This window comes from Lycorma delicatula, chromosome 10, assembly GCF_047948215.1.
Source record: "Lycorma delicatula isolate Av1 chromosome 10, ASM4794821v1, whole genome shotgun sequence".
Taxonomy (NCBI): Eukaryota; Metazoa; Arthropoda; class Insecta; order Hemiptera; family Fulgoridae; genus Lycorma; species Lycorma delicatula.
Genome location: NC_134464.1, coordinates 97,792,697 through 97,817,084, shown reverse-complemented (window position 1 = coordinate 97,817,084; position 24,388 = coordinate 97,792,697). Strand labels below are relative to the sequence as shown.

At 28.1% G+C, this 24,388-nt stretch overlaps 1 protein-coding gene across 1 annotated transcript in view; it reads right to left on the bottom strand.

Moving 5' to 3' along the window:
• LOC142330930 (serine/threonine-protein phosphatase 6 catalytic subunit-like) overlaps positions 1 to 20,654 on the bottom strand; it is a 42,558-nt gene extending 21,904 nt beyond the window's left edge. The window contains exons 1-3 of the mRNA XM_075376396.1: positions 20,607 to 20,654; positions 18,624 to 18,831; positions 1,043 to 1,585 (exon numbers count right to left, since the gene is read on the bottom strand). Coding sequence (XP_075232511.1) covers positions 1,560 to 1,585; positions 18,624 to 18,831; positions 20,607 to 20,654 — 282 coding nt within the window. The 3' untranslated portion in view covers positions 1,043 to 1,559. The remainder of the gene's footprint in view (positions 1 to 1,042; positions 1,586 to 18,623; positions 18,832 to 20,606) is intronic.
• Positions 20,655 to 24,388: the final 3,734 nt, after the last annotated feature.

The window sequence follows — 24,388 nt, the reverse complement described above, 5'->3', positions numbered from 1 at the left end:
TTAAGTAATATTTTAATACAGGTAAAAGTAAAAAAAAAAAACGTTTTGAAATTGCTTCCTTCTTTTATTTTAAATTCAAATATATATTTTAAAGCGATTATATATATATTGAAGATTACTAAGTTACGTCAGGAGGGATTCATTAGAACAATTAAACAACTGTAATACAATTGACCAATCAGAGACACAGAAAAGTAATTAACTTGTTTTTCAATTCTTATAACAAACAAAGTTGTTTGTCAAAATGTTAACGTTGGACGGATAAGATATGTCACGAGGGAGTCGCTCGGGTCTGTAACGAAACTCTCCGATATGATTGACCAATCAGAAACGCAGTACGGTAATTAACTTGTTTTTCAATATCTTGTAACCTCATACGAAGTATAAGACAGTGTCGCCGAATTCGTTGGACTGGGAACATCTACTTGTGGTAACTTGAACAATCTTCTAGACTGGATAACCACATAATTTAGGACATTATTTTAAAGTGAGGGACATTTATTTTATTGCATACAACATAGTTTTATTTTTTTTTAATATATCGGTTTTAAATTAAACTTTTTTTTCTTAATTACAGTTTAATGAAAATTAAAATTTAACCTAGATTTTTTAAAGCACGTTGCTACAGTTTAAATGATGATCTTTTTTACGAAAAAAGATTTTCTTTTTTTATGAAATTTTTTTAAAAAATTTAAAATCTATTCTAGATAAATAATAATCTTCCATTTTACAAAATTTGTTTTATTCAAAAAAAAAGAGGGGTGATGTAATCTTTTTTTGAAATGGATTCATCAACATGGCAAAATTTTTATAAAATTAATTACCGATGAATTTTGTGTAGGAACTAAAATGAATTTTATTCAAGAAAATGCTATAAAATGTATGAATATTTTCAATAATTTTATAGAAATTGCCTAATTTCTATATTACATCTGGATACATTACTTGTATAAATAATTAAGTGTAATTTATATGTACTGAATAGGCATGTTTTTTCTTGCGCTTGGCTACCTTTAATGTCTACTGAAAAGAAGTACAATACCTTAGTATGATGAATATCTTGCAGGAACTATCAAATTTTATTGTTTGATGTATCGAACACTTTAATTATTAGGAAATATTTTTTAGAAACTGTATTAAGATAAGATTGTAGTTTGAATTAAAAAACAATAATGTGCAGTTATGTATCATATTTAAAATACTCTTATTCTTTTTTAGTTTTTTTCAGATCATAATAATTGTGTTATTTCCCCACTTGAACAATCTTAATTTTCTTTCATACAAAATCATTGAACCAAATCTTATTGGACATCCTCACATTTTCACATCTATGTTGTTCAATTTCTTTTTTCTGTAATTCTCTAGAAAATTCTAGAAATAAAAGTCAATTATCACTTGTACAAATATTTCCCATTATTGTAGAGGTATTCTTCCTTTATTTATCAAGAGTTTATAATAATAAGAAATTATCTTTTATCTTGATTAAAGATAATTTAAAATTTATTTTTGTTTCCCATATTTCTAAATTTTTCCTGGACGTCAGATGTAGTTAACTGCATTCATTCCTGGGTCTCTCGATTGTAACCTGAAAAAGAAATCTTTTGTAAAGCTGTTTTATTGCGTAATCAACCAAACCTGTTTAAGCTAAATTTATTTAATTATATATAGCCGTTTGTAAAACTTCATACAGGAAGAAAAATACAATCCCAGTTTATATTCATACCTTTAAGAAAATAGTGAAATGACCATGTACTGTAAAGGTTCCATTTATTTTCATAACAAGTAGTACACTATAATCTTGTTCTTTATGTGAATTCTCTGTTTTTTAATGTAATGCAAACAATACAATTTTTTCAAAAATATTAATAAGCATTAGTTTCCTAACCTTTTAATTAAATATTTAAATTTAACCTCTTTGGAGAGAGATAAATGTTTTTACTATGTATATTTTGTATACAAATTATGTTTACACGGTTTTGTTGGCTCAAATACAGTAATTTTAATAATATACATAAAATAATTAGGTAGCTTGTAATTGCATGTACTTGTTATGTAGCTAGTAATTTCATGTGGCTTGTAATTGCAGGTTCTTTTTATGTAGCTTAGAAATATAACTGTTTTATCATAAAAAATTGTTTTACTAACATTGAATAACTTACTAACATTAATCACACTAATTTAAGTTTAGTTTATGGGTATTTTATGTATATCATTCATTCTGCTGCATTTGAGTTGAATATCTAAATTTAAATGTAATATAAATTGATATCAATTATTAAATTATAACTGTGTCTTCAAAGAGGTTAAATTATAATATAATTGATTTTAAGGAATAGGGTACATAAACCACTTAAAGGCTGTTTATACAATTTCTCCAGTTTTGTTTAAATTTATTATTTTTAAATAAGGAGAAATTTGTGATTTACTAATTCATAGTATTGGCTTTTTTCAATCGTATTTGATCTGTTTGTGTAAAATAGCCTCTCGTCTTATTTTCTTTGTGGATTTGCTTTTATTTTATAATTATCCTAAGTAATTTCTTAAATAAATAACCATATTTAACAACAAAATTAATTCTAAAATGCCCCATTGATTATCTACATATAAACAAATTTAGGAATACAACACATCATCAGTTTTTTGGCATTCATTAAAAAAAAACTTTTCACCCTAACCATCTAACATTACATAAATCTATTTTTGACACCATCAAACAGTATTTGAAAGTATACTGGACTTCTGCAGAGAACCATCTAGGAACTATTACAGTATATCCATCAGGAATCCGTCAGTATTACCTTTGATCATTTTTACAACCAAAAAATACACTACATTAAACCTTTCGTATGAGCAAACTATATATATATAAACCCCCTGGTTTTAGTCTTCTAGAGTAGTATATGCCATATGCTGCCTGGTGGTTATCCACTGAAATTATTAGTTTATTTCTATAAATGTATATTTTTTATAAACCATTTTCCAAAACCATGTAACACTGAAATTGAGCACATCCTCTTTCTTATACGAGATTAGAATTTGTAATTTAATCGGTACCTGTCGCCTGCTATTAATCATTCTGCACCTCCCACTGTTCACATATAGAATTTCTTTGTAATTATATTTCATATTTTTGATGAAAAAAGACCTCCTTATGGATTACTGAATAATAAAATTTAATTTTTTTCTTTCATCCGACAGATAAAGGTAGCTTCAATATTACATTTAGTATTTGCATTATATGATACCCCCTTTTCACTTGCATTGTCATCAATCACAACTTGATTCCATTTGCTATCATTAGCAACTTACCTTTTTTTCAATAATATAAATTATAGACTTTTTTTAATTCCAGCCAGGATTGGCCATATTATGCTGTGAAAATGCAATCTTAAGAGAATCTTAAAAGGGGTAATTAAGAGGTCTGGATAGTAATGCATACACCTGCCAAGTACAAAAGGGAAAAAAAGAAATATGTAAAATACAAGTAAATTCATTATTATTAAATACTCTCTGAGTAACTGATTTCTTTGAAAAATCTTCTATTTTTAATATTGAAAAAATAGAAAAATCCCTTAACTTATGTTTCTTCAAATCCATACCATTTTTCTATTAAAATTTAAAACAAACATCTTCTGATTAATATTTCCCTAGTTCAATCTTCTAATTCGGTTTCATTTTTAGAAATACAGCTTCAAATAATGTAACTGTAAAAACACATAGATTAGACTGTATTATACAGACAGAAAATTTTATATTCTCTGACACAGTTCAGGGTGTATCATTTTAGATTTTTTATCAACACAGCAAATCTGATATGCTCTGAAACAGTTCAGGGTGTATTATTTTAGATTTTTTATCAACACAGCAAATTTGATATGCTCTGAAACAGTTCAGGGTGTATTATTTTAGACTTTTGCTCAACATATAGCAAATCTTATATGCTCTGAAACAGTTCAGGGTGTATTATTTTAGATTTTTGCTCCACAGATGGCAAATCTTATATGCTCTGAAACAGTTCAGGGTGTATTATTTTAGATTTTTTATCAACACATAGCAAGTCTGATATGCTCTGAAACAGTTCAGGGTGTATTATTTTAGATTTTTATCAACACAGCAAATCTGATATGCTCTGAAACAGTTCAGGGTATATTATTTTAGATTTTTTATCAACACAGCAAATCTGATATGCTCTGAAACAGTTCAGGGTGTATTATTTTAGATTTTTTATCAACACAGCAAATTTGATATGCTCTGAAACAGTTCAGGGTGTATTATTTTAGACTTTTGCTCAACATATAGCAAATCTTATATGCTCTGAAACAGTTCAGGGTGTATTATTTTAGATTTTTGCTCCACAGATGGCAAATCTTATATGCTCTGAAACAGTTCAGGGTGTATTATTTTAGATTTTTTATCAACACATAGCAAATCTGATATGCTCTGAAACAGTTCAGGGTGTATTATTTTAGATTTTTATCAACACAGCAAATCTGATATGCTCTGAAACAGTTCAGGGTATATTATTTTAGATTTTTTATCAACACATAGCAAGTCTGATATGCTCTGAAACAGTTCAGGGTGTATTATTTTAGACTTTTGCTCAACATATAGCAAATCTTATATGCTCTGAAACAGTTCAGGGTGTATTATATTAGACTTTTGATAAACAGATGGCAAATCTGATATGCTCTGAAACAGTTCAGGGTGTATTATTTTAGATTTTTTATCAACACATAGCAAGTCTGATATGCTCTGAAACAGTTCAGGGTGTATTATTTTAGACTTTTGCTCAACATATAGCAAATCTTATATGCTCTGAAACAGTTCAGGGTGTATTATTTTAGATTTTTTATCAACAGATAGCAAATCTGATATGCTTTGAAACAGTTCAGGGTGTATTATTTTAGATTTTTGCTCAACAGATAGCAAATCTGATATGCTCTGAAACAGTTCAGGGTGTATTATTTTAGATTTTTGCTCAACAGATAGTAAATCTGATATGCTCTGAAACAGTTCAGGGTGTATTATTTTAGATTTTTGCTTCACAAAACGCAAATTGCTGTGACACAGTTCACGGTATATTACAACTTTTTCCTTAACGGATAGTAAATTCGATGTGCTCTTACACAGATCAGGGTGTATTATTCACATCTTAGCTTATTAGGTACCAAACATGATGCACAATTATTTTTAATATAGTTCTTGATTACATATTGAAATTGTAAATATCTATGTTGTATGCAATGAATAGTTTTCGCGATGCTTGGTACATAAAGCATTCGTACCGCGTCAACCGCGTCGCGACCGTATTTCATCAACCCGATATCGTTGATCGGGTTCCGGTTGGGGGTTGCTGTGTATATAAATGTGTCTATATATTGTGGGGGTGTGATATATAGATATATTAATGTTAGAAATATTTTTTTCATAATATTTATAATTATTGTATGTTTATTATGTTTCTTTGTCTTTTCAGCTCATCACTTCGCTACCAGTGGCTGAAGTCCTCCTTATAAATCAATTTAAATTCATAAAAAATTAAATTTTATTATTTAAATTTATATTTTAATTTTAAATTTAATTACATAAAAATTCCTTTGTGTAGTTTAAATTGCTTTATAAAATTTTATTTGAAATATTAATGAGTGAGTTTTTAAATTCCCTTTCTTATAAATTATTTAAATTTTATTCATTTAATTGACAAAATTAATCATTTAAATAACTTCATGAAATTAAAAAATTAAGTAAATATGTAGAGACAATTTCTTAATTAAATTCAGCTTTTAAATCTGTTTCATGTAGGATATAATATGTTTATTTTTAAAAATATATTTTTTTTATTTGATATTTATTATTTTACATAAGCTTTTTCTAAAATTTTTTTGGTAGGTGTTTAATTGAAGGTTAGAGCATTTTTATATCTATCTCCAGTTTTAAAAATTTTATTTTTTTCTTTTATTTGAAATATTTTGAATACCCCTTTGCTTTCCCCAATCAGCGTTCAGCCACCTGCTTCAAAGAAGATGCATGCTTGCATGGTAGTTTAATTTTTTCAAACCAGGGTCAGCTGATTTTAGAGGTGCCATAATAAATTATTTCATTTTATTCGCTAATTTTTTACTTACTTGCAAAATTAACCATTTTTTGTGGTAAAATCCTAAGTAGAATGTGAAAAAATCCATCTAGCATAACACAGAAATCCAAATTACTTCAAAATTTAATAATTTTTATATGTAATATATTTGCCTTGCATATTAAAAAGACATGGAACTGACCCTGGTTTTTAGTGTGTAATTATTTTATCTCTTTTACATATTTTTGAAATTGTGGGGGAAATAAGTGATTGGTGTAAATAAAGTGTGAAATTGAAGTGCGATCAAGATCAAAGTGTGAAATTAACATTATCTTCCTCACTACACAAATTTACAAACTATAAATATAAAAATGAGACTAGAAATAATACAGATTACCAGATTACATTCCACATCTCATCAACTCTTCACTTCATCCTGCATCCTATTTCTTCAGACTACCAGATCGACCGATCCTTTCAGCTGCTCGATGGATTTGATCTTTGGATTAGCTGTGGCGATAAATGTAAAGCTGTGTTGCCAAATGGTAAAATATTAAGGTACTACTAATTCTTTACTACATCATATAATTTCATGATATACTAGTATTTATTAAGACTATAGTCTAGTGGTTAACTCATAATTGCAAGTCAAGAGTTCTAAGGTACAAATCCTATTAAAGACGTTTAAATGGATTTGAATACTAGATTGTGGATATTAGTTTTCTTTCATGGTAGGGTTGTTTCGATTAACCACACACTTCAGGAATGGTCGACGTGAGACTGAACAAAACTACACTTAATTTGCATTCATACATACCATCCTCTGAAGTAATACCTCATGGTGGTTCCAGAGGCTAAACAGAAAAAGAGAGGGTCAGGGCCATTAGTTTAGACTCCAGTTTACATCATTGATAGGTAACTTTCTCTTTTGATACTGCAGTTACTTTTATTTCTAAATTTTTTAAAAATTTTAGGTAGATCTGGCATTAAATGTCATGCGAAACAAAGAAATTTTGTGTGGCAAATTAAGGATAAATGCAATAAAGGAAACAACAGTATAATAAAGAAAAGAAACTTAATTGCGTTACATATCAAGAAATGCCAGTATCTGGTCAATGCCTAATTTGTCTCTGATAAATATTTTATTTGAAATATAAACCACCAAAACACAGAAATTAGATAAGTTAAACTTGCCATATTAATTTCCACCGACTGTTTTTTGCAGTACCCTGCATCTCCAGTATGTATTAAATTCTATTTTTATTACATTAAAACTTATTCTTTTTAATGATATCTCTTTTTTTATGATAAATTATAATGTTATCTATTGTGAAATTTTAAATGATATGAACATAAATAGGTACAACGTATACCGAAATGAAACGACTAGCACTAGATAGGGAATCTTTGAGAGCTGCATTAAACTAGTCAAATGACCGAAGACAAAAAAATGAACATAAATGCACTTGCGAAAAAATTTATAATTTACACAAAAATAATAAAAATAAATTATAAAGAATAAGATAAAAATTAATAGCAACTGAAGGTGTAAGATACTGCACAAACCGGTTATTGGAAATAAATAAGGTAAGTATAAATAATCTAATTACTATGTTTAGGTGGTTTATATTTCATATATACAAATTTTTATGAATTTTGTTACTTACAGCAATGAAACTTCATAATATTATTATGTGCATTTCTTGGCTTATATTTCAATGCAACATGTACTTATAATTTAACTCAATTATTCTTTTATAATGTAAAGAATAGCCATGAAAGGCAAATGATTTTGTTTGATTTCATCGTGTAAAATAAATTAAATAAGAATCAAATTATTGTAGTGATAGTCATCTTTTCATTTGATACCCCCAAACGTTTAATGATAATAAAAATGAATTTTGTGTATGTTTACAGATAGAGATGGGTTTTGATAGATGAAACAAAGCAATATCTTCATTTAACGTATTATTTTAATAGAAGATATACTGTGTGAAAATTTAGAAGTGGTTTCACAAGTTTTTTCTTTTTTGACATGTAAATTTTGTTTGGTCCTTTATTGTTTTGCTTGCTTTGGCAATGAATCTCTTGCCAGACAGTTTGAAAATTTAATGAAACCATGCTTGCACCTCTTTGTCAAAATTTGTAGAATATACTTACAAAGTAGATTGTACATAAATATTTCAAGAATTTTAAATACCAGAGCAATCAAAGCAAGTGGAAACCTATATAAAATTGTAAAAAATAATAAGAAAATAAATGATGCATTTCATTCTATAAAAATATTAAGTATGATTTAAAAAAAAAGAATTATAAAAATTAGTAAAAGCATCAGGTGGTATACAGATATCCTGTATCGATTTTTGTTACAATTATTCTTAGCTGAAAATTTTAGCTCGGCCAAGTAAGTTCACATAACACACATTCCTGGATGCAATATAGATCTGTTACCATCTATATCAGTGAACCTTACTTCAAAATAATTTTTTGCTTCTATTCTTGGTAAAGCACTCTGATCTTGTATGAGAGGAATCCTTGCTGCCTTAAAAGGGGCTTAGAATTTTTTTGAGCGAGTTGTCTTGTTTAGCAATCTTCTGTGGATTACTCCTTTCTAACCTCCACTTTTTTCCTTTATTTTCTTCCACCTTGATCTGCTAAAAGGGTGTTTTTCAATGATATCTTGCTGGATATCTAATGATGTGGGGGACGTAAAAAATGCAGTGTTCTTGGTATCTATCTAGTCTGGAGGAGGGTATAGCTTTTCTTATGTACCTACCTAGCCAGGGACTCTATTTCTGTAAAAAATGTCTATATAAATAGTTGTACGTCAGGTTAAATATTTACAGACCACCTAATGATTCCTAATAAATATTTTTGTTAGAAAAAGTTCAATGCTATCATAAATGAAATGAATTTAATAACTAAAACAAAACTATATTAATTTCACAACCGTTAATTGAATCTGTCTTGTTTTCTTTTGTTTCAGGTAACTCAACGGTTCATTTAATATTCTAAGGGAGAGCTGCCATGTAAGTGGCCCTCCTTACATTGTGGTACTCCCTTTTATTGTAGGATAATTTTCTACTAAAGGTACTTACTTTTGTTATTATTGTTTAATATTATAAATTTGCATGTTAAAAATAAGTTGTGTAGTTTTTAAGTTGATAATATAATATTCTGATAAAATCGCGGTAGGTCCCTAGTCCCAGTAGGGTCCCCTGATAGGAACTTTCCTGTAGGAAATTTTTTATGTCTACTTTTGTGTATGTTTCTGTTTCAGGTTCAACATAAATTTTATATTAAAATTACTTAGATAAGCAGTGTAAATTAAGTTTTATGAAAATAGATTTAAATTTTGTATATGCTGTGTATGTTTTTTCAGGTACAACGTAGATATTATTATTAGTTAAGTCGCATCTGCGATCCCAATGCCTAGTCCCACTAGGTCCCCTGATAGGAACTTTCCTGTAGGGAATTTTTATGTCTAGTGTATGTTTCTGTTTCAGGTTAAATGTAAATTTTACATTAAAATTACTTAGATAAGCAGTGTAAATTAAGTTTTATGAAAATAGATTTAAATTTTGTATATGCTGTGTATTTTTTTTTTCAGGTACAACGTAGATATTATTTTATTATTAGTTAGTTAAGTCGCGTCCGCGATCCCAATCCCTAATAGGGTTCTCCTCCCTAAGGGGGAGGTTTTTAGTCGGTGAGAGCCCGACACTACCGTCTGTTGCGGGCGCAGACGGTGGCTGGTAGAGCTTTTCCTCCTCCTACGCAAAACAAAAAAAAAAAAAAAAAAAAAAAAAAAAAAATTAACAGTTCATATTAAGTGCATTACTAATCTTTTTGCCAAGTGATTTTGAGTTGTAGGTGCTGTACCGGGAGTGCGTTTAAATTCATGGAAGCTGTGACAAAAAAAAAAATGGTTACTGATTCTCAAATGTAATATTGAAAGCGGAAAATGATTATGGAAGATAAAGAAAATTTTAGTTAAAGTGACTATAAACTGTAGTTTCAAATCTGGATTGAATAAAAAGTAAGTATTGTAAATGTCTAATAGAATTTTTAAAACGCAGCAAAATATAAAAAAACACATCTAGAATTGGGCATGATGATTTTAACAAATATTGGGTGCTGAATTAAAAACTTACAAAATTTTGTGTAATACATTGCATTTTTAGATACATACGATTTATTTACCAATAAATGCATAATCAGTGTCATACCAATATTTCAAAAAAAATATTATTTATGTGTATTCATTTATAATTTGTTTAAATCAGCTAAGTTTTCGTTATTCAAATACAGATGAATTGAAATACATTCAATACAGTTTTTAAACTATTAAATCATTGGAATTAAATTTTTAAAATAAGCTGACAAATGTTTTCTCGCTTGTATGATGTTTTATCAGTTTCTCTAAATAAAAATCAACAACAGCCATCGGTGGGACCAGATTACAGTGAGGAAAGTTGTGTAACATGTTAGATACAAATTTTGCATCGACAGTGTTATTTCAACATTTGACAATATGTTTAAATTTAAACAATGTTTTATTTAAATTTTATAAAGCATTTAATTATTTAAAACAAATAATTTTAATTAACTATTTTACATCTGCAGTGATAGTAGATCATAAGAATTAATTACATTGTTAGTAAGTAGAAGCAAAGTATATAATGTGCTAACACCAATCGGCTACGCATAATCTAATTACATGTTCATTCACTTCATTCGATTTAATGCTGGTAAAAGAGTAATCGATGCTACTGTTCCCATCTGTGAGGAATGTTTAGCGATTCATTCTCTGTGACCTAGCAGAAGTTGTATCTTAAGTGGTTTAATTACATAATCTGTCGCAATCATAATGCGTAGATGCAAATAAGCACAACAGATGCAAGAGATAACAATTGCTTTCGCTTTCATTAAGAATATTGATTTACATACGCGACCAGTCCCAGTGTTGAACAGAGTGAAGATGTCGCTTGAACAGGTGAAAGATTTCCTGTGTTTTAGTGGGCTTGGCCTACTCTGGGTAGAAGACAATGGGTAATTGCTTCAGCCCTCGTTTTCCTTATTAAGCCCGGCATGAAATGCTTTTTTCTTGAGAACGGCAGTGCTGTTTTGTGGGACTTGTGTCTCATATCTTGTCGCATTCAATACTTTGTTTATCGCAAATGACATATATAAATGTCATAATTATTTTATTGACTTTTTTCAAACTACAATTTCTTCCTAGGTAAGTAGAAATAAAAAAAAATTACCGTAATAGCTGTGGTGCCTCTATCATGTTCTAAAATAAATATTTAAACTTCAATCAGATTTAATTTCTTAATTACAAAAAATTGTTCAGATCTCCTTATGCAATGTTAGGACAAATGGACAAAAACTGGCAAGTTTTACATTAGTAAAAATCTAAAGCTATTGTGAAAAGTGCATTCTCCACAATGTATAGACAAATATGGCTTTTACATGAATTCTGGTAAGAAAAAAAAAACAGTGTCTAAATATTTTGTTATTTGTATCGCTGTATCTTAAAAACATATCTGCACTAGAGTTTCCTCTAGTCGATTTCCACTCTCGGGCACTTGCACCAAAATACCAACTTTTGTAGAAATGATTTTTAAAATCCACCACCCATCCATTTCTGAGCCCCTTATTAGTTTCATTATACCGATTAACAGACAAATCTATCTTAATAAAGAGAAGGTATTCAAGCAGTATCCAAACAATAGGAGTAACAATAAAAATCTCCATCGTGAACCAACAACTAAAGCCTTTGAGTGGCTTAAAGTGTAAGGTTATGCATTTTCATTCAGAAGAATAACAGCCATTGAGAGCAGCCTGCACAGTTTGAGTTGTCTAACATACTTCAGTTCATAATAAGACTGCAGTCCCAAGCTCCATCAATTCTGCTAGTAGATTCTTTTGTTCCCAAAATGTTGTGACAATCATTTTTCAGTTCAATAATATCATCTGAATCTGTATGGCTCACTTCTCTCTGATTTTCTGGCATCATGACTATGTCGCTCGTAATATTAGTATAAACATGAGATTATCATCTACAGATTTTAGTTTCACTGTACGCTTGCTCACAAAAAATGAATTACAAAACACAGAATTACAAGTTGGAAACAGCTATATCATCATGTCTTTCATCAATTGCTGCTTTACCAGCACTAAACAGAATGAAGAAGTGGTTGAACAAGTGATTACATTATAAATTCCTGATCTGTGACTTCTGTGTTATACAAGTCACACAAGATACAAGTGATACCATATAAAGTTGATTTCTTTACATTTATTATGACACAATATAACCATTCAATGTGATGAACAGAGTAAAAGGACCAATTTCAGGGCTGAATATCAGCTACAGTTTAGTCAACATTGTTCTGGTATGCAATAATTTTGAGGCAACAGCATCAGAAAAACAATTGAAATATCCATTTTCCTCAGCAAGCCTAACTCGTGATGTTGAGTTTTTATTAAGACTGGCTCAGCGTTTTTTTGGGAATAGATATGTGTCATGTCAGGTTATCTGTTAAGTTGTGATACCTTCAGAGACATACAAATATTAATTATTATTATTATTGTGAATTAGACTTCTTGAGTCGATTGGAATCCCTTTACCTCAAATAGATTCCGTGAATATCAATTACATTTTTGAGCTTTGTCCTTGATATAATTCTGGATTTATCTCTTAGACTGAGGCAATAGCTACTTTCTTAATTTCCCCTTAACAGAGTGATATCTGTCTGCTTATGAAACTTATTTCCCAGGAAAATGATTATACTGAAAGCACAACATACTAGACTTGATATCTTGATGAATTAATTTACATTTCTTATAATTTAATTCACCGAATTTCTTCATAACAGAAAGCATAAAGATAAATTTTATATAATTTATTTGTGGATTGACTTACGCGTGAACTGTATGACATTAAACAAATAATTATACTAGTACAACTTGTAGATTTGTTTGTTAATTATTTGCAATAATTCAATAATAACTAAACAGGTAAGTTTTCTTTTTCAGCAATGTCAGAAGGAGTACTGATATGGAGGACTTTTATCCCAGAATTTAATCAGAAATAGAATCTTCATTTTCACTAAATTAGATTGGTGAAGAAACAGCAAATCGGTGAGTTTTTAATTTAATTATTATAATATATAAAATGTGCAATGCAAAAAGTAAAAACCTTTAAAAAGTTTATGTAGAAAAGTGGTAACATCAACGTACATTAAGTGTCTGGAAAGACAGTTGTAACAAAAGATTTGGGCTCTTAAGAAAAACAAATATTCCACAGGTTTTTTAAGTTCAGAGGAAACATTTAAAAGGATTACGAAAACTTGAGATTAACTCATCGCTTCTTGATTCTATAAATCTTTGTTTATTTTATTATAATATTTAAAGGTTTTGCTCTATATTGAAGCTTATGAATGTAATTAAATTACAATATATGAAAAATAATTTGTCTTGAAGATCAATACAATATTAGTAATGAAGCGATTAATTTGGATAACATCGAAAGTTCCAAGTCTTTTAGATTAGTTCATATAAGAGATGAAGCATATCCTGGCGGGTTTCAATGTATCTACCAAAGAGAGAAACAAACGATTTGCTTAATTTTAAAGGGAAAATTTTTAATTTTTTTGGGATAAGAGCGACATTTACACTTTCACTGTTGGGAAATTATATTTATAACCACCGATATTCTTTAACAGAATTTACAAAATTTGCTGGAATATTATAATTTTCAAACTAAAACTAAAAAATCACTTATTTTTTTTTTGAATAAGTGTTAAGAGAATAAAGCTCGTCAAATGAAAACACCTTTAAATCATTAATTCACTTTCAGGCATGAATTTTATTTGTAACCTGTAAATTATGGTAGTAAATAATTTACATTGTTATCCACTAAAAATTTCTGTACCTGCCTTAATTTAAAATTATATTTTAATAAATGATGTCATTCTGTCATTAGAGAATTTTTAACAGTTAAGCCCAAAAATATAATTTTAATAGAACATATGAGATGAAGAGGTAATAATGATTTGAAAATTAACGTAATCATCACAGTTTACTTATTAACTAGTAAAGAAAAATTCAATTTTAAACCAAACATTTGGCATTTTGTAATGTTGTTCAGGAGAGGTACAGTGGTGGGAAAGTTTCTGTTATTATACCATAATTTCTAAAAAAAATAAACTCCTTACAGCAGCTGTTGATGTAGCCTACCATCGACATGTCACTGCCAATCTATTCTCAGCAATATTTAGAAAATACACTTTCATGATTTGTTACACCTTCAAATGTAACATTTGTCTTTGAGATCATTCTGTTATAATACAGCATTACTTTGTTCTTAGTACTACATTAAATCCCTAATCTTATAAATTTATTATTTTTCATACCTATAAATATCTTTTGTGAACAAAACCAAAAAAATGGGGATATAGTGGTTGTTATTTTTAAAATATTGTTACTATAAATTTATATGTAAATTATAATACTATCGCAAACTATAATCCCATTTTACACTTTATAATTTTCACTGTACTTATTCTATCTCTTTTTAGAGCTTATTTATTTTTAAATTTACTACAAAATGAAGCTGTATTTGTCATAGATCTACTAGTTCATCAAATGTAACAAGTACATCACATATTATCAAGATACCTCAGAACTTACTAATGAGAAATAAATTTTTAAAAAACAAAAAAAAGAAGAGAAAAAATTGATTGATAGATAGAGCAGTTGATGGTAATAAATGGACTTTTACTCTGTTTTTCATACACAGAATCTGTTCTTACAGTGTTCTGCATTACCTATCCAAATGCTACTTGAACAGAGTAAGATGTGTATTATAACGTACTTAAAATATCATACTCAAATCCATGATAATTAAAAGAAAATGTATACTTATATTACTAAGTTTATTCTGGATAGATATTACTGTGCAGTGTACTGACAGGACAGCTTAACAGCAAGTGTACTATTATATTTATAAGGTAATTTAATTTTTATATTAGCAAACACGTCTAACAAGACGTCGCCATTTCCCAGTTTCTGGAAAATGTTTTAAATTCTTTAAGATAAAAAATTTCATTTTCTATTTTCTAGAATATTTCTAAAACATTTAGTTATACCGATAAAACAACTTAGTAGCTGTGGTATCAATCAGTATCTGAAAAGAAACTTGCTTTTCAAGCCGTACTTCACAAATTGTATACAAGTAGTAGAAATTTTATCATTTGCCAAGAATACACGTGTAAATTTAGGTCCTCGCTTCAAGATGTAGAGTATGCTGGTGCGCCTCGGGGAAAATTTTTTGCTTTCTTTATTGTTTATTAATGATCTGCACAAAATCTTGATCTTCATTACAACTCTTTTCACAGATGATACCGCTGTAATCATTTCTAAAGATAATTACAAAAATGGATAGAAACTTTCACAATTGCAGCTTTAAAAATTTTTCACTAAATTCATAATTAATTTATTTACCTTAACGTGATTTCATGTGTTTGATTAAATAATTAAATGAACTTTAAATACATCTATTTCGTTTTACAAATTTTATACTCTGTTCCGATCAGAAAAACCATTTATTTATAAAGTAGGAAGTTAGGTTAAATAATCTGTTACAAAAATCTACCTTACCAACAGTTTATATTAAATCCCAAACGCTTTGGATCATTTGACTATCCACAGTAGAGAGATTGTTTTGTAATCTAAAACTTAAAACGTAAATAAGAAATTATATATTAACACAACAGGTCTTCTTGGCAGTACAGAATTTAATTGAGTTAGACAACTTGAAAATGATTAATTTAAATAGAAAATCACGATATATATAAATTTTTTTTTTTTGAGATTCCTGGTTTTATAAAAATTGTTGGAAAATCTAATATTTAAATGAAATTATCCGGGCTGTAATTATGTTTATTTTATAAAATGTGTTTAGCATAATTAGATTTATCGAAACAGCCTTTCTTTATACTATTATTATGTTGTTTAGCTCTAATAGAAACAGAACGGTTGGTCATAACAATATATTTTAGACGGCAGTTTTCGTGTTTTAAACTATACCCATCTTGTCTATCTATGATATTTATTTCATTATTTTAGTAGAATCGCTATTGTGTATAAAATTTATATGTTTTTAAAAAGTTAACTTAAAAAGTAACAGAACTTTAAATACAACTATTTATGTTATTTTTTTTTTTAAATTGAGATTATACCAACCGGGTTGGTAGTGGTGGACGTGTCTGCAAATCAGCTGATTTCGTAGTCGCGAGTTACAACTGTCAGAGCCTATTAGTATGATTTGTATTAGTTTGTATTGATATTATTTCAGAAGTAATACCCTCTGTGATTCACGGAGACTACAGAAAAAAAAAATTAGAAATTGAGATCACGTTATATAGATTGTATATATCAAAGTTTTTTCCGTGATTTGCATAACCTATTCTGCTTCTGAAATGAAAAAAAAAAAACATTTTATTAAAAAAGGCTAAAATGCTTCGTTTGTAACTAACGGTTAATTAAAGATTTCGCTCGGGTTCAGCAACCCCGGTGAAAGAGGTGGTACTGAAAATTTATAGGATAATAATTAAGGGGCAAAATTAGTGATTTCTGTGGGCTTTTTACCTTTAAAATTGAATAAAATAGTTACCAAAACAGTATCTGCAGTAGTTTTTAAGAAATCTGGGATGAAAATCAATAATTTAGATTAAAAAACCCGTTATTATGTTTGATCTACAATAACTTTGTTAAATGGGTAATAAACATGTAAAACCTTTAAATAAGACTTTTAGAGAATATAATTCTGAACATAATTGTGCAAGATAAGTCGAATAAACCAAAGAAAGTTTAGAAAAATTAGAATTCAGTTTAGAAACAATACAGTAAATTGTACCTACCAGTTTATAATAAATATTCAAAACCAAGCCCACTAGTTTCATAACTTCCCTTCTGTACTGCTTTTGTAGCTCTTTATAGTATTTCAGGGCTATCCTTAAGTTTCTCAGCAGCATCCGTAATGCAAACAATTAATTTCTCATGAGAATGTATTTTTGTCTTATATACAATATTTTTCACGCGTCCCAGTTGGAAAAATCTAAAGGTATTCTTGGTGGCCAGAAAGGTGGACCTCCACGACTGATCCATTTCTCAGGGAAATGATGGATCCATTAGGTTTATTTATTTTATCAGTTTTTTTTTTTAACTGAAGTATTTTAAAGCCCATTTATATCTTTGCAGATTTCATCAAATGTAGGATCATCAAGACAGAAGGAGTACAGCACTTGTCAACTTAAAACCGAAGAATTCAGATTAAATTGCAGCTATTTGAGTCTTACCTTAAATGATGCTACTACTAGCGTCATTACTGGTTGTGTATGCTACTACTCTCATCTGCTGTTGTCAATTGTAAACTGTTCATCCTTCAGTGCTGTATAGTTTCATTCTTTGTAGTTGCATTTTCTAAAATGCCTTATTCAATCGAGCAGTAGATTGATATATAAGCTTAACAATATATAAACTTAAGCGCAATGTGTATAAGCTTACGAGCTTATACACGTTGTGGATCCTTTCGAGAAACACTTCAAATATTCGGCAGAAAAATCTCTGAATGCTAAATTTTATACCAACAGAGTGGTATAGAATACCAGTTTCAAAATTTTTCATGATTTAAATTTGAAACCGTATTGTGCAACAACATGAGAGAACAGAGGAGTTGAAACATTTTAATTATTGTGACAGGCTTCTCAAAAACAATGTTGAGAGACAGATAGAGCCAAAGCTGTATTTTATCTCAGACAAGGCATGTTTCATTTATCTGGATATGTACAGCTTTGCACAGCATCAGGTATTGGATGACTGAAAATTCTCACAGTTGTTTGAATGTCCACCTCATGACAAGAAAATTGGTGTATGATGTGCTGTTTTTGGTAATTGTATAATGGGGGGACTAATATTTTTTGATCGGACTGTCATTACAGTAGTGTACTGTACAATTCTGACCGACAGAAGAATGAACTGTCAGCAAAAAGTGGTGGTTTCCCATTTCCCCAGGTTTCTCTTTTTTTTGGAGTTACTTAAAGGATAAAGTTTACAAATAAAATCACTACATTATCAATGAACTGAAGGCATACATTCAACAAGAAAGCATTTTGCAAAAAGTGCTAGGTATGATCACTCGAGCACAAAGATGCAATGCTGCACAGGGTGCTCACTTTGTACATTTCTTCTAAAAATATGGTAAATATGTTAACTTTTGCTAATGTAAATACAAAATTTAATTTAATTTACGTTTTATTGTTACATAATTTTAATGTTATATGACATGACATTGTTTAGACTATAGCAGGTGTTTCAAGTTGCTCACTTTGTATTAAACTATAAACAATCATCTGCAACACTACTGAAAAAGGAACCACATAGTTCAGAAAAGGTGATATTTCCAAATATTTAGAAAATGACTTTTATTTGTAAATAATTTACCTTCAGGTAAATAAAATAGGAAATACTATCGACTCACCATAAAAACCATAAACTTGAGTAATTTGTCTAGATTCATGATTTCCTCTAAGTAGTGTAATTCTATCAGGCCATCGGGCTTTTAAAGTTAATAACCTTGTAAAAGTTTTGAGACTATAATAACCACGATCAACAAAATCTCCCATAAGTATGTAATTTGTATCAGATACTTGGCCTCCACTCCTGAACAATTCTTCTAAATCATAAAACTGGAACAAAAATAAGTATTATAGTAATAATAAAATAAAATAAATCAAAATTATAAATAACAGGTCTCAATCTTAATATATATATGACATCAAAAAGAAAAAGGTTTGAAAAGTAGGTAATAAAAGCAAACAATGTAAATTTATAAAGCTATGAACAGACTGCACTACAATCACCACCAATGTAAATCCCACAGTTTGGACATCATTTAAAGCAACTTGCTTGCTTGCACATAATACTAATATTTCATGTTTACACTGACAGTAATATTTCTAACAGTCCTGTACTTACTATAGAACCACTCACAGCTAGTACAGTCTCTGCTATTTAATATTGTTATAAGTTCAGACTTAAGAAAAATTTGAAAGAAAAACGTGTTTAAGCAACTGTGAAATCTACGGGATTAATTTAATCAAAGAATTTTATATAATATAAAATTTTATGAGAATGAAATGAGATTGCTCTAAGATGGAAGTTCATTTTGTAATTTTCTGAAAATGAATCGGTTAGATTTCAAAAAACTCCAACTAGCTGCTCAAAAAATTTTAAAAGGCAAGCCAACTTTCATTCTGCAATTTAATGGGCAACTGCATACTTTAACTAGTGAATGACCAGAGACACTGATAATACAGACATGTTGAAACCTGCATAATTTGACATCTTGCATGGCAGTACCAACTTAATTTGAACATTAAATTATATATGCTATACAATACTAAATATTCTTGTTTTATATTCTGATCAAATTTAATTTTTTTAAATAAATAACAGGCTTCTATTTATTTAGTTTATGTACTGTAATATTTTCGTAAAATCAATTCTTTTATTGTCCATATCTTCCTCTGTACCAAATGATTAAAAGGAAAAACAAAATTCAGCACAATCCACAACAGTACAGAATCAAATAAAATTTATTACCTCATTTATTTTTATTTTTTCATTTATACACCAATAGTACTTTTGAGGAATTCCTCATCAGCTGGTTAAAATTAAAAATTCTTTACTTTTAAAATTTTGTAAAAATATCAAAATCACACATTAAAATATTGTTGTACACAGTCAAAAATTAAATTTTTTAAAAATTTCTTTAATTTATTACACATGTTTATGGCCAGCCACTAAATACAGCACTGCATAAATATAATATAAATTTTATCTGACATCGACAAAAGTGCTGCTATTTTTTAGCAGCTTTGATAAGAGAATCATTATCAAACTCTGTCTGCAGATTGATCAAGCTGAATTTCCGTTTGTATTTGTAAATATTTTTCTGAAATGTTCAGTTTTTTATTATTGTAATCATTTTCAAATTAGTTTTTAAGTCAGTAATGGAATGTTTATTTATTATTAGATGGTCAGCAACATTAGAGAATTCAACTTTATTGTTTTTATAATAACTAAAATGTTCTGCAAATCTTGCTCTAAATGATCTGTTACGTTTTCTCAATATAAATTTTATCAGTCGCTGCATATTATTTTATATGATACCACATAAACTGTTAATTAATAATTATTATTATGGTTTCTTAAATGTCTTATATGATTGTTTTGCTTATATGCTAGTGTATATTTTTCATGGAAATGAGTTTAGAAGGTTGAGGAGAAAATAATGGAAAAGAACCCTTTTTTTTATTAAAAAAAGCCACAAGATAGATATTTGGAAGACATCTGCAACTGACAAGACATAAGTAAACAAATAAATTTTTTAGTTTCTACTAAAACAAAGTGGTTTTTAAAATGAAGTAATGCAATTTATTAAAAAAATAAATAAACAAACTTGTCCATGAATATCACCACATACAGTTACAGGTGTTGATACGGGCATAATGTTTGGTTCTTCTAGAACCAAATCACATACTATATCACATAATTTCTGTAAAATACAAATGAAGCCAGGATTAATTACACAAAAATAAAATAAAAATTTCTACTGTAACTTAAAAGTTCTAACAAGATCTAAAATTTACAATTGTAAATAACAAAAAAACAGCTGTTTTATATATAATTTTTTATTTATACTATTTTAATGTGTTTATAACTTCTACTACTATGGTATTAGAGAAGCTGGTTAACCGTACCTTAACAGCAGTTGAAATTAGTATACCATTAAAAGTTTGTAAACAAACAGTTGAAATTTCATTTCTCTATAACAATTCTATGAAACACTTTTTCAGACTAAATATCTTTTTTAGAAGGGTTATTCTTAAAATATTTTATCATTCTTTATGTATCATAATACTGAAACTATATCTGAAAAGATTAGAAAATTCTAAGCTGGCAGTTATAATTTATATATATATATATACATACAGCATTTATGGCGTACTTATAATAATAGCAGTTATTTCATTTACAATAATATGAAATTTTGTTGCATGTTTTAACATGATAAATTCTGCTAGGACTTTTTATTTGTAACAAAATCTTAAATGAAGTGCTAAGATATAATTATAAGATATTTATTATCTACATACATTCCCATCCAAAATATATCTTGGGACTCGTTAAAAATGTGACAGTTTTTGGAATACAAAATACTGGATTTCTAATCACTCTGAGGCACCTAAGAATCAGGAAGACTGAATTTAGGAAATTTTAATTTTCTCACATAATTATATTTTAATTACAAATTTTATGAAAATGCTTCTTTGCCACAAAAACATTTGTGTCAAACCAGATTACAAAATTATTTTTATGCAGCACATTGCTTCAACCTGTTAGGTGCTTCACTTTTAATCTTTATTAAATTACTAACCCATCAAAATGATCTTTCGCAGAATCATTTAAAACTAAATTAAAGAATCTTCTTTTACAAAATTAACTTTATTTTTTTGGTGTGTTTTAAATAATACTACAAAAAACTGAATTTTCAGTATCCTTATTTTAAAACTTGCAAGTAGTACAGACTGAACTAATTAATTCCTCCTAGATTTCATTTTGTACTGCTTTTACTTTTTATCTTCACATATTTACTTAAAAATTATTTCATACATTTATTAGTTTTACAGATTAATAAAAATTTTACCCACTTTTTACAAAAAATTTTGTATTTTGTGATAATATTCTGATCAAGGTTTTTCCATGACTTTTCTCCATCATTCTAGGTAAATTAGAATAGTTATTTTTATTATCAATGAATTAGCATACTTATCCTTTCCAGAAGTGATTAATATAATGTATAATTGTGAATTTGAATAAAATATTTTTTTAACATCTTTTACACAAAACCTTTCATCCCTGTACTTGCATACTTAAGTTTACAGTTTGGAAAATGTATTCACCTTATATGTTTGGTTTATAAAATTATATTACCATCAGTAATCGCAAACATTAATATATTAAATGTGAGCCAAAAAAATACAGTAACAGTAATTTCATTGGTTTGTTAAACAATGTCAGTAGTATTTAATCAGGTTTATGTCAGTGTGTGCAGGTTATAATAAATAACATAAACCAGTAAACAATTTTATACTACTACAGTGGTCGGCCTAGCCTTGTGACTCATGAACTGACGATGAAAATCAACGATAAAATTTGTGAAAATCGCCGCATTACAGTTACAGAACTCTTGCTGCATTTCCCCCAGACTTGCATGAAATTGTATCAGGGAAGCTTGGTTATCACAAGTTACGTGCAAGGTGGGTGCCAAAAATCTAAGGCGGCAGATTTCTACAGAGAAGGAATTGAAAAGCTTGTGCTTTTCAAAACATAAGTTACTTTCTGGACAGCCCTCATATATATATATAATATCTACCACCTGCCAAAATAGTGGTAGTATAGTACAAGTTCCTATTTCTACAAGCATGTAATCCACTGACAATAATTTCTCATAAATAATAACCAAAAACTGCCTTGGAAGATAAAAAAAGGATATATATATTGTATTTTTTATAATCAAAAACCAACTTGAACAAGTCAAGTACAGAATTACAAAGTAAATTAAATGACACTTACCTTATTTTTCTTTTCTTTATTTCAATAGCTCTTTCACAGGATCCTGCATATCAGTTGTATATAAATTATATAAAATTATAATCAAAACAACAATTTTTTTAGAAAAAATCAAAATTAAAATTATTATCATATACAGAAAACATTAAGTCAATAAAATAAATATTACATACATTTAAATATGACATTAATTAAGAATAAACATTTAAAATTAACTTTAAAAATAAAATAATTATAAGATTCATACCATGTAACCTAAGACTACATAAGGTAACATTGGCTGGTCAGGTTACATGGTATAAATCTTGTAATTATTCTATTGACTTCATGTTTTCTATATATGATAGTAATTTCAATTTTAATTTTTTCTAAAAAAATTGTTATGTTTTGATATGTAATTTTATATAATTTATAAATACAACTGATGTTGCAGGATCCCACAAAAGTGCTATTGGAATAAGGAAAAGAAAAATAAGGTAAATGTCATTTTGTTTACTTTGTAATTTTGTACTTGGGTTGTTCAAATTGGTTTTTGGTTATAAAAAATACAATATATTGGTACAGAGGAATATGGGTCTTGTAAGTATTGACTTTATAAAAATTATATATATATCTGTGTGTGTGTGTGTGTGTGTGTGTGTGTGAGTGCACACACACACACACACACACACAGAGTGAGAGAGAGACAGACAGACAGAGAGCGAGAGGAAAAACTATTTTATTAAGCATTAGACAAAATTTAAATCAAATTAATAAAATGGAATTGAAAAAAAACAATTATATAGATAAAAATATTTATTTAATATTACAATATTTTAGATAAAATGTATCTATCCATCCATAACATAATGCATTAACCATAAAATATAAAACAAATAGTAATAAAATAAATAAGTTATACGGCATTCTGTGGTTGACTTAAATTATTTTAATTACACTACTGCACTACACCTTTCAACAAAATAACTTCTGCCCACAAAATTTTTTTAAATCACTATTTTTTTAAACTTTTTGCATCACAAATTTTATTTATTTTTTTGTATTTATTAATAACTAATAAGTATTACATTTCATAATTTGTTTTCTTCTTTAATTTTTAATGACCTTTGATATCTGTAATAAAAAATTATATTAATTTTATAAAAAAATAAATAAATAGTTTTATCTAAGTATTTTTCAACACAATACTAATCACTAAGCAAATGTTTTTCTCTGAAGGTTACATCTGTAAAACATTATGAATTCTATATATTTCATACCGAAATGAAAGTTGTTCCTACTGTTATTGTTATTAAGTATTAAAATTTACTGAAGAAAATCTCCACAAAATGCAGAAATTATACAAAAGGGTACCTTGCTTTTCTTCATTATTATAATTGAAATGTTTTATAACTTTCTTTAGAGGTTTTAATACAAGAAGTAACACTTCAGAATTAAAATTATTATAAAAAAAACAAAAATTATTATAATAAAACAATCTATGATCAATTTCAACATGAGAACTATCTGCTTAATGCTATTTCAGCTCTCATTAAAGTAATTACTTTTGTTGCAGGATACGTTTAAAAATACTATCATGATATACAGTATGAAAATAGTTATAAAGAA